General features: G+C 40.7%; 1 protein-coding gene across 2 annotated transcripts; it reads right to left on the bottom strand.

The window, feature by feature from the left end:
- LOC116734110 (AN1-type zinc finger protein 3-like) lies at window positions 1–11,473 on the bottom strand. Of its 2 annotated transcripts, XM_032585273.1 has the most exons (7): window positions 11,291–11,358; window positions 8,717–8,757; window positions 4,917–4,951; window positions 4,585–4,776; window positions 3,015–3,080; window positions 2,752–2,922; window positions 1–2,000 (listed from the first exon to the last, which is right to left on the bottom strand). In XM_032585273.1, the coding sequence occupies exons 3-7, from the start codon at window positions 4,921–4,923 to the stop codon at window positions 1,846–1,848; spliced, it is 591 nt and encodes a 196-aa protein (XP_032441164.1). In that variant the 5' UTR covers window positions 4,924–4,951; window positions 8,717–8,757; window positions 11,291–11,358; the 3' UTR covers window positions 1–1,845. The 2 variants fall into 2 exon arrangements, with proteins under 2 accessions (XP_032441164.1, XP_032441163.1); XM_032585272.1 differs by lacking the exon at window positions 4,917–4,951 and having other exon boundaries at window positions 11,291–11,473.
- Window positions 11,474–12,151: the final 678 nt, after the last annotated feature.

The following is a 12,151-nucleotide window of genomic DNA, read 5'->3' as shown; positions in this document are numbered from 1 at the left end:
CAACATCCTCTAATCCAGTTTAATTTCCTCAGCAGAAAAACAAAAGTGGAACATGATCAAATTAAAGAGGGAAACAAAATAGGACAGAATTATGTTCTTGCTTTATACATTTAACTAAATATGCCACTCTATGCTAAGGTGTAAGTAACTCAAACTGATATAAGGTTAAATAATTTTCTTCTTTAAAAAGGTACAGAAAGATAATCTTTTTTTTTCCATTTCTCATCAACACTCAAAGGAAAAGAAACGCATGGAAATGAGAACTAGTCAGAACTTCTCCAGAACCCTCTCACACGTTGCTGCGTCGCCGTGGGAGACGGGAGAGGCGAAGGAGGGAAGAAATAATCCGGTTGTGCCGAGGGTTAGCATAGTAAAGTGGTGATGGACAGGTTTTCAACCCGCCACGCTGCAGAAGCTCCAGTTCTGCTTCGCGCTTCTCAGTTAATCCTACAACAAAACATACAGTCCAGCATTACCCATGATGCATTGTGGGTAACGCTGCACCGTGCGGTTATTCCGAGCCTGTTTTTAACAGATTGCAACTTCAAACCTTTGCACGCACACTGAATGCCCAAATTAAGAACGAAGAGGAGGAAGAAAACGTCTGCAATGCCACAAACGGATACATGTTAGAGCGAGTCTCTGAAGAACAGATGGAAAAAAACTGAACAATATGCACAGCACAAAGTCCGAACAGGCAGGCTGCAGAGGCCCAGTCAGAACCAACCACCAAACTCAACAATTCACCTCGTTTCTGCAGCCAAAACCACCTGAAGCATCATTAAAACACAGAATCAGTTTAAATCTGAAACAGCTCAGCCAATCACAGCTGGTTGCTATGACAACACCAGAAGCTGAGGCAAACATCCCAGGTTTAAACTGATTTTTTTTAATCCTGGTTTTCTCTGATGAAAAGAAAGCTCAGAAGCAGAAAAGGTGACTTATGCTGAAAAAAAAAAAAATATATAAACATGAAATAAGATGCTAATTATTACATTCCAAACAGCTTCCTGCAGTCCCAAACACAGAACAAATGAACTGCAGAATGATTTCAGTTCACTTCAGCACTAATGAACTTCAGATGCCGTTTTGGTGTCGAACACTTTCAGTGAAAACAAAATGAAGTCGCGTCGCCGTCTGTGTACCACTCAGCGGGAGAAGAGGATCTGCTACAGGGTTGATCTGTTGGACTCGGTCCTTTAGTGTTTTTTTCCTCATTAATATTAAGATTTATGATTTAGTCCAGGTGAGCCGAGGCAGGGACTGGCTGGGAAAAACAGAACGTATCACCGTCATGGCACCCAACGCCATGCGGGGCACTGTGACGCTGCGCGTGGACCGAAACGTCATGAAAGGAACAGAAGAAGAAGAAATGAGGAAGAGGAAGGTGGGTTACAGGTTTTACACTCCAACCCCCTGATGGCGACCTGAGGAGCGGCCGCGGGGCGGAGCCTAACCCCCCGCCGCGGCCGAGTCATGGAGGACAGGAAGAAGAGATGAAAGCGGGCCGAGCGGCGGAACCGTTCGACCGGACTTCCTGTGATGGAGAGAGAAACGGAGAGAAGAGGAGGAAACCATGGCGACGAGTCTGACCGGGTCCGTCCTCTCCAGGAGGGGAGGGTGGGGTTAAGGCTGTGTGTGTGTGTCGGGGTGTTTGCGTGTGTGTGTGTGTGTGAACATGCTGAGCGGGCCTGAAACAGAGCAAACGCTCCAGCACCGAGCTTAGATCCATATTTATTGGGTCAGATGCAGGACGCCCTGCCCACCATCCCCTCCCCTCCCCCCCAGTCTTCCTCCTCCTCTTCCTCCTCTTTAAGTGCCTGGTCTGTGGAGCGGGTCGGCCGATCAGGAGCACTCCTCCCCGATGCGTTGGCATGAGCGGCCCACCTTGCGGTCCAGCTTCACCATCTTGAGCACGGCCTCCTCGCGCCCGCGGCCCAGATGGTCGAACAGGCAGTCGTGCTGCTCAGGTAGACGGTGCAGCATGCAGAACACGTAGCCTGGAGGAAAAACGGAGCGCAGTGAGGCGGGAACCTAGGAAACGCTCAGAACGTTCCATGTTTGGTCACAGAGCTTCACGGCTCTGCATGTTTAGTTTTTAACAAATGAAAAGATGAAAACTGTAGCGTTCATTTTAGTAATCGAGCATCATTGTTATATCATCGACTATATTACTGTGACAATTCAGAATATTTTACACAATATTAGAAATGTACAAGAAAGTGCAAATATATACATTTAATTCCATTTTTAAATGACAATAAAAATTGTACGACCTAAAAGGCAACAACATTATTGGTAGGAAAGGATGAATCTGCAGCTAAAACATCCAAACATCAACATGTGAAAAGCTCAGCCTTTTATTAATATAGTTTAGGCTGATCTGCTGACTCTTGCCAATTAAATGATTAATATTTTTATACCAAAATAAGCTTAATAGGAGATTTTTCCCCCACAGAATTTAAACTAGGTGAAGCTAAAACTGAGGGGGTTTTTATTGCATTTTAGACAATAAAATGTTTATTTTCTTATTTTAAAAAGGAAGTAAATTATTTTTCCTTTGCATCTTCTAATGCATTTCTAATACTGCTTAAAGAAAGGCTTCACTAGGTAAATGAAAAATCAGCAGAATGTCCTTTTTTTAGTCAGAATACTCGATTAATCTTGAGAATAATTAAATGAATGAATTGCTTGTTGCAGTCCTGTTTAACATTCAGTACTTTGTTTGTGTTGGGGTTCTGCAGGACTCACCACAGCGACATGAGCCCAGCTCCTGCTGCACCAGCTCTAGTTTGGTTTGGCAGCGGTAGCAGCGCCGGCGGTTCTTCTGTTTGGGCGTCCTGCGGCTCTCCTCGCCGTTCCCCTCCTTCTCTTCTGTGCGCGGCCGTTTCTCCGGCGTGGCTTCGCTCTCTGGGCCGGAGGCTGCGAACACAACCGGCGGGGTTACGTGTGTGTGGAGCTGGAAGTGGGGCAGCTCATGCAGGGCGGCGGGCGGGGAGGGGGCGGACGCCTACCTGATTCGCGCGGGCGTTTTGTGGGTGTGCAGAGTGTGCCTTGGGCCGTTTCTGTGGACGTCACGCCTGCAGATGGACAGTCACAGGATGAGAGATACACACAGAGAAATGACCTGCTTCCACTGCCAACAGCCTGCTGGAGGGAAAACCTTGGAAACAACAACATAATGATGAAAACACGAGGTTCAACTGTTACGAAGGCAGAAGACGCTACCTTCAGAGATCTGAGGATTCTGGTTGGACATGAAACAGGAAATGAAGGTCAAATACTCTTCATCACATTACAGGTTTAGATCAATGTTCTAACCTGATGCAGCACAACCTGTCCTAAAGATGCATTAAAGAGCCGGTATGGACAGTAGAGTTCCCTCTACTGTCTAAAAACCTGAAGTGAGCTTCAGATTTATTCCCACCCCTACCTTACATATGTCTTGTTGCCTAGCAACCATGACAGGATTAAGCAAGATGGTAAAAATTTAGCTCGAAATATTGAGGATCTTTATTTAATCTTTTCTAACGAATCAAATAATTTAAAAGTTGAAAAAAATGATTAGCAACATGTCTATGTAAAAGCCTAACAACACAACTGATTCATGCTTTTAATTTGTGTAGAACTAAATTAATAAAAGTAAATGCTTATTTCTATAGCATCTTTCAGACATATGGGTCGCAAAATGTTTCACAAAGGCAAAATGCATGAATGAATGAATGAATTTGGACACACACCGAGTGTTTTCTGAATGATTTGCAGAGACAGATCTGATGAAGTGATGATCTGACTATCTCTATGTTCTCACAGCAGGCAAATGCAACTAAAATGTATTTATTTTGTCCATATGTGACTTTTTCATGGCCGTCTGAACGGCTCAATTTTGATGTTTTTATCCCCCTGAGAAATCTGATTTGAGCCACTTCTATATGTAGAATTAAATCAGATATGCAGCTGATTATTTGCAAATATATTACATTTCAGCAAAAAATCTGAGTAGAGCATCCAGAGCAGCTGTATGAACATAACCTACGACTTCTTCCTGTGATTTCTACCGTCAGCCTTTCATAGCTTAGTTTTTGAAGCTAATGTTACATGAAGCCCAAAAGCATCAATCAGTAAACGAACGTTAAGCAGAAAAATTCATGATGTGATCTCCTGACTTGTTAATAAGCTAAACTCAGATTAGCTGTTAGAGGACAGACATTTTGCTGCTGAGGCAGCTGTCTCTGTGAACTCTGCATGTCTGAACCCGGCTTCATGCAGGGACTTTAACTGAACTCTTTCTACGAAAGCTTCAAAGACTGGGAGCTGCTCCACCTAGTGTCCAGTCAAAGTTTTACATTCTAGACCAGCCAGGTTCTGTAGCTCTGCACTCTTCCACTGGACACAAAACACAAACATCATCATCTTCCTTCATCATCAAAGTCTCTCACCAAGCTGTCAGCTTCATATTAGACATTCACATTTCATTCACTTCTGAAATTATTTTGTAACTTATACGTTATGCAGTGTTAAGACTTGATGCCTTAAAAACTGCTTGCTAAAACAGGTGAACAGGGTAACCATGACGACGTTTACCTTCTGTCCGGCTGGAGAACATGGCCGCTGACTCTGCGGCTGACGGCGGCTCCGAGCCGGGCGGCAGCGACAACGATAAGGACTGGCTACTGCTACTGCTGCTGTCGCTGCTGAACACGGATGATTGGCTACTCCCGGGACTTTGGATGGGCTTGGAGGCGAGGTCGTCCTCTGGCTGCTTCTTCTGGACATCTGGACGCAGAGATGGAGGGGAAAAGCGTCACCACACTGCAATCTCAACTGTTAATGAGCCGCATTTATCCTGTCATGAAAAATTATTTATGCAGTAATAAAAAAAACAAAAAAAACGTGTAATAAGAAATTTGCACAACCGTTCATGCAGCTCGCATGCCTTTACTTCTCCCTGCTGGGGAGAAAGGATTAAATCTTCAGATCATTTGCTCTCAAGTCTAAGGCGACTTTCCTCATGCTGACCTTTGACCCAGTAGACTTGAACCTTATTGAGTCAGCAGCATCTGAAGATCTCATATTAGATTCTTAAATAAAATCTTAAAACACCAAACAAACATTCCTGATACTTGAATAATTCAATAACTGACGTGATATGTAGCAGAAAAAGCGATCATGTTTGGAAAATAATCAATAATTCTAGATCATTTTCCAAGTTTAAGCTTGTGGTCTGACAAATTTGTTAAAAACAACTTTTAACTTTAGTCAAAACACACAAATTTCAGTTCACATATTTGCCGCGAAATATTTATTTAGTTAACTTTTTAAGTTACCAGTTCCATTTCTTTTAGGATATTTGGTTTAAACATTAATCTCTTGGTAAACAAAACCAATTAACTACAGATAAACAGAGAAAGTGATCAGATTTAGTTGATCTTCAGTTTCATTGGAAAGTTGAAAACTCAAAAACCTGATATTTTACCGGTCAGTGAATGAGTCATATTTAAAGTCACCTAGGTGACAGGAACAACTCTCTTAAGTGCAGATGTTGTTACTGAGTGAAGAAGACTAAAAGTTAGACATTTTCAATTCATGACAACACTACTTGTGTTTTTTGCCCTTTCAAATTAAACTTTATTTATGTTTTACAACATGATAACGCTTTATTAACCAATTATTATTAATCATTGATGATGTCACGTTTGACACACTATAGGCATTTCAAAATGAATTAATAAAATGAGTGAAAGGATATGCACGCAAATGTGCTTTTCTGCAACATGATGACAACTGTCTTGATAGAATTTTCCTTTAAACATTTTCTAAAAACAACAAATGTTGTGAAAAGCAGCAATTTCAACAACCGACCCAATGGGGGGATACCAGCCCAGTCTGGCAACACTGGAGGAAACAATGGAAGAAACCATTTAAAAGGAAACGTGTCAGGACATGTCTGCAGCTCATTCAGGCTTCAATAGAGAGTTTAATAGATAACAGGAAGGCTGTTTGCAGTAAAGATTGATTTATTCTTTTAAGGTTTAAAATTTTGTTCTGAAAAATCTTTCATTTGAGAAAGTTGGGGATGAGTCAAGATAAGGGAATATCCATAAATACTGTTGTTTTAATAATGCTACCCATGCTAACAGTGACAGTGTTGCTGGTTTAAGAAGCTAATGAATTTTTAAAATGTCGACTTCATAATTCAGTTTTCAACGTATGTCAGCAATTCAAACAAGACGTAACACATCGACACTGATCAGTGCATCTCTACACTTCAGTTTAGATTTCCAGGTGGAACAAAATAGTTTTCCTTATGTCCAAGTTACTTCCAGGCTGGTAGAAAAACCGTTTGGTCACCTTGGAAACCAGAGCTTGGCCTCAGACTCTCCTGAAGCCTGCAGGTATTGTTTCCAGCCTGGTTACTGAAGCTCAGAGTGGCTGCTGGTCTGCAACAACCCACTTCTGCTCGGCTCCACACTGGTGTGTATTGGGTCTATTCTGAGCAGCGGCGCTGTCTCTGGTGGGAGCCTCAGAGTCGGGCCCTTAGGTCCTCTGTCTGCAGTGCCCACTGGTTGCCATGGACACAGACGGGGCTGCAGTGCATCCTCCATCCATCCACCACAGCCAGACTAGAGAAAACTTCATGCATTTCTTAGCATGTTTAAACTTTAACTGGGGCTTTTCTCTGTCCGGGAAATGAAAGAAAATCTAAAAACAACTTTATAACCGGAGAAACCCAGAAACCACAGGAGGAGTCCGGTACTTTTCAAACCAGTTTTAAAATAACCTACATGAGTCACATTTCATTATCAAGGAAATATTTTCAGCTTTTCTTCAATCAACTGATCTATGACTCAACATCTCCCTTCAGCTGGATTGGCTTTGGGTTGGGATGACAGAGAAAAACCTTGAAAACAAGAATCTGTCGTTTAATCAGCTCTGCTGCAGCCGTCACAGGGGACCTGAACGCACCGCCGCAAAGCAACGATGCAACCCACCCAACATGCACTCACCTGCCGCATTCAGGGATTTGAATCTCTGCAGTAAATTGTGGCGACTGTAGTTAAGCAACAAGTGTTCGTGTTAACCACTGGAGAGAAACTAAACTCCAAACAGAAACATGTAGAAGGAGGAACTAACTAGTTTTATTTTAGATATTAAATTATTCTGCATATTTAAGTTAAACTTAGATATGCAGTTGAGAAGGTTTTAAAGCAAATATTAGTACTCAGCAGAAATATCTTAATGTAATCAGGTCCACTGCATGCAAAAAAGCAGGAGAAAGCTTGAGGACAGGATCATTTACATGGAAGTTATTTTTATCTCAACGGTTTTTACTGATTTCAGTTTGTAGAGAAAGATTAAATATAACGAAGGTTTGAGGAAGAGAAACCAACATTTTCTGTGCAGCTTGGGGATGGCTGTAACATCGACTGATTCATTCAGGAACTGCTTCACATCAGTAAAACATCATTAAGGCCCCGCCCAGGTGGAAATGTTTACAAGCGGCCAAAAAACACTGCTTTTACTCCTCCACACCTGTAGGTGGTGCTAAACCTGGAGTATGGTGTATGTGTATACAGCTTCCACACAATGTTAGCGGTAAACAGGAAAAAAGGCAATCACAGAATGAGTGGAGGCTTTAGTGTGGAGAGATGACCAAGTTGAGCGTCATGTTGGAGTTTAAAACTAATAAAAAACAAGACGAACTTTACCATACACCATTGGTGTTACGTTTGATGTGTTTGGGGTTAGAAGTCAGGTTAGAGAACCAGGTTAGAGAACCTGACTTCTAAGTCAGAAGGGGTGTCCAAACTTTTAGACAAAATCTTCAACTCAAAAGTCTTACCAGAAAAGTATAAGTTTTAAAAACTAAATTTATTTATTTTATTTTTACTTTTCAGCATTAAACTAAGTGTGAACTGTTTTAATTAAACAAATAAAGAAATCAATCATCATTTTCTAGAAATGCAATCATAGACCCAACACTTCAAATGTTTTTTGCACAATTTTCTTGTTAAAAGAAAGGAAACCAGTTTGCTTATTATTCTGGGCTCAACTGAAGAAAACTGAGAAATTATTTTATCAGTTCTCAGCAATAATAAAACAGGCTTTAGGCCAGTCTTCATTTGGAAGCACTTGCTGAATTTAGCCAAGTTCAGATATTGAAATTAAAAGCTAATTTGTTTCTTTAAAGTAATAATCAATGTGTAGATTTGGCCCTATTTAGAATGAAACTGGAAATGAAGGCATAGAGCTTGGAAAATATGATCACTTTGTGTTAGCTGACATTTTCGTAAGTAGATTGTAAAAGTCATAGTTTTGTTCTAATTTCTTTAAAAATATTCTTGAATTGTGGTCGATGGGGCCACACAAGATCAGTGTAGGGCCTACAAATGGCCCCTGAGCCTCACTTTCAACACCCTTGGTTAACTAAACTTTGTTGTCTAAATATATTAAAAGTTCTCGTGTCTAAGGCCTAAGAAAGCCTGCATAACAAGTCAACCTTACTAAATAGAAGGAGAAAATCTAAGATACTAATTAAGTTAAATTCATTATTTTTTATGAGAAATTGTTTTTCCAGCCTACAAACTGTACTTCTTAGATCTGCTTTACAGTTTCCTGCCACCTGCTGTTCTCTACCATTACTGTACTGAAACAGTTACCAAGTAATAAAATGCAAGAACAATCTGGAACAAATAAAGCTGTTAGAAAGACTCACCAGCAAAACATTTAGAGCATAAGTTCATGGTTTTACTGGACCTGTAAGAACAGATAAAACAGTAACAGTTATTCAACAGCTCAGACATCCAGAGTCTGTTTCAGAATGTGGAAAAGCTAAATTATACACAAGATAAAACACAAAGTTATGTTTTTTTTAATATGTTCATTCACAGCAAGATAATAAATGGGACTAAAAAACTACCTTCCTCTTTCATAAATAAAAGCCAGTAAGATTAAGCCCATTTTCAACATCTCAGATGACAGTTATCTCACATCCTGAGTGAAATATAACAGCTTTCATAACCTCTATAGCCAGGAAGCTTCATTTACTTTAACATTATTTTGGAAACTGCTCCTTCAAGTCCCAGTTGAGCAAAGACAAACAGAAACAGAAAACTGCTGTTACACCAGATATCCTTATGGCTGGATTCAACTAATTATGTCACAGTTATTGTTGCTTCATTTCAATCCACTGGCTGACTGCGTTAATGAAGACAGATGTAAATGTCCACCTTTTAAATCTGCGTTCTATGTGTTTTCAGTTATTCTGATGTCCCAACTGAACTATGAATCAGCATTAAAAGCTGTGATGTTAAGATGATGGCTGTTCTTAGAAGAACATCTGCTCTGTTCTGGTTTTCCTCCAATGTTGAACCTTCATCTGCTTCCGTCCCGTTCTGGACCCCTCGTTAGTCTCCATGACAACACTGAGGCGTTTCTGTCACCTGTCGCTCTTGTCAATGGGACACAAACTAAAACTTCATGGGATTTTCCCATCATTGTTCTTCCTACAGAAGTTATCGCACTAATGCTGCAGGATGAGTAGGAAAACATTTCTGCTCTTTAACAGGGTGATGATTGTTTTATTTCAATATTTGTTTCATCAAGATTAAAATCTGATCCAAACTTGGCCTGAGAGGCGCCGCCAGTAAAGTTCAGACTGGAATGAAAACTATTTTAAACACTCAGAGTCGTCGTCTTCACACCTTGGAGTTCCTATTTTGAGACCACATAATTAAAGTTCTTACCCATAAATATATTTTATTTATTTGTTGAAATTAAACCAAAGTTCACACAAAACATTTTGTTTCAATAGAAATACTGGAACCAGAAGCTCAGACTTAAAACGAAAAGTGAAATTTTAAATCAGGATTTGTGAATTCTTATATTTTACCGACATAAGAAACAGATCAGTAGGACTGACTCATAATACTGGTTACAATGATACACAGATTATCTTTACTTAGATTCAACAATAGTAAAATACACATATCTGGCACATGTTCAAACTGTCCAAAAGATGATAGCAAGTGACAATATTCAAAAACACTTTTTTAAAATCAAGATAAAAGGTCATAAATTGAGAAGGAAGTCTACACCAGCGTTTATGGATTTTTAATGCCTCAAATGCTAAATTAATAACTGAGAATGACTTAGTTAAAAAAAATTATCTCAAAATGTGATTTTCATGAGCTACAACAGGAAGAAGGGCCAATAACAGAGAGGAATTGGTCCATTTAGAAGCTGAAAGCTGCTCAACAGGATCTAAAATTAAACAGTTTTTTTTTTTTTAGATAACGTTAAAGGTTAACATCCATTCCTGTAAGGAAGGTCCTGTTCGGAGCTGAATGCAGCCAGAAGGTTAGGTGGGTCAGGCCGGCCTGCGGCTCCAGGCAGGTGTTATTCTGAGTGGAGGCAGCCAGAGTCATTAACACTCAAAGGTACCATCTGGGTCACTTGACATTGACAGGTGGGCTCAGGTTTGCCAACTACACCCAGAGTACTGGGCAAATGGGTGAGGGGTGGCTGCTTCCCAAATGACAAGTCATATGACAGAAAACATGGGAGTATCTTCCTGTCTGAAGGTGGCCTCCATTAATCAGGGATAAAACGGTGAGTGTCCAGTAATGAAACAGAGATAAGCTGAGAACACTCTGTTTCTATCCAATGAGTAGCATAATGGTGGAGAGAAACAAGCTGACAGTCGTTTGTGTGGCTGTTGAATAGATTAAAGATCATATGAAGTCATTTCTCCTATTGGGGAACACAGCAGACATAAGTGAATCACATCCGGTATGCAACACACATCCACTAGTTTGACAAAACCGACTGTAAAAACGGTTGAATATGCTTAAAGGCTTTTTTGAATGAAGGAATTGTTTACAATATATGCAAAAGCACCTGTTAGTAGTTTTTATTTATATTTCTTTTCAAGGATTAAGGACAAAATGGCACGTTTAAAAGAAACCTGCTGGCAATAAATCATTTTCTCTCTCGGATACGTCATCTCCTGGCTTCACGAACGGATTTAAAACACCATCTTTTTAAAGCGAAAAACAAAACCCACCACCGGAATTACATTTATCCATCATGTATCTATACATGTAATTAAATGTAGTTGTTTTAAAGGCGATAAGGTGTATTTATTAGCCAACTTCCCAACCCCCCACCCTCGGCCTGCTCGATAGAACAACAACAATGGGTTTGAACCCGCTGAGAACATTTCATCCGGATTTACTTTTCGGTTATAGATAGAGGGTTTAATCTAGTTTATACCGGCTCAAAAACTTACCCCCAAAATCCGCAGGGACACCGGGGAGGTAGAGAGGAAGCTTTGCTCCGTTCACTTGTGTCTCCCATGACTTCCAACAAGCCCCCAAAAAGCCCCAGTATGGAAACGCAAGGCCGGGGATGAGTCCGGGGCCTGGTCCTTGAACGAGGAAAACGGTCCAACAACCAAAAGAAACAAAACAAAACAAAGGAAGAATGTTAGCTTCCGTTAAAGTCCACAATCCGAGGAGGAAGGGCGGTGAAGGTGGTCCGTTTCGGCCGTTGGGAAGAACAAACGGCTCGGTTTGAAGTGGAATAATTGAACGGTACTCAAAGCAATCAGCTGGACATTCGGACGTTTCGATCGGCGAGCGGAAAGAGAAATGGGGGGAGTCCCGGTGCTTTACACCGCACCGAAAAACGGGAAATGACCACCAGCCGTCCGGAGAAACAGATAAAACACAATTATGGCGACGTTAAATAGGTGGGAGGGTGAGATAAAAGAAAGAAAAAATAAATAGACCAAGGCCTTCCCCTCACAGCGGCGCAGGACCACCCCCATTCACACGTCGCTGGTACGTTGAGTTAGGCCGGAAACGCGTCCATCAAACCAGAAATGTCAATATTGACCGACGAGACAAAAGCAGAATGAAGCAAGAAACTAAAAATTACACGATAAAACTGAACTGAGTAGGAAATAAATGAAAATATTTTACTTTTTTATGCAGCTGACGTTAAAATACAGCGAGACTGTGAATTGGTCGGCCTAGTGGCGATTATTGGCTTTGCTGTAATCTGTTTACCTGAGTAAAGCTCAGACAGAAAGTTTTAATCAACTAAATCAAACAAATTTAACATTTATATTTTAAAAATAAGAGTTTGA

Source organism: Xiphophorus hellerii, chromosome 15, assembly GCF_003331165.1.
Source record: "Xiphophorus hellerii strain 12219 chromosome 15, Xiphophorus_hellerii-4.1, whole genome shotgun sequence".
Classification (NCBI taxonomy): domain Eukaryota; kingdom Metazoa; phylum Chordata; class Actinopteri; order Cyprinodontiformes; family Poeciliidae; genus Xiphophorus; species Xiphophorus hellerii.
This window is presented reverse-complemented; position numbering and strand designations above follow the sequence as displayed.

Bases quoted from the DNA above. Each gene is read 5' to 3' on its own strand.
- LOC116734110 (XM_032585272.1), bottom strand. From the start codon at position 11,358: ATGGGAGACACAAGTGAACGGAGCAAAGCTTCCTCTCTACCTCCCCGG. The intron at 8,758-11,290 runs GTAAGTTTTTGA...CTGTTCTTACAG, and splicing joins TGTCCCTGCGGATTTTGGGG to GTCCAGTAAAACCATGAACT. The intron at 2,923-3,014 runs GTAGGCGTCCGC...TTGTGTTCGCAG, and splicing joins AAAACGCCCGCGCGAATCAG to CCTCCGGCCCAGAGAGCGAA.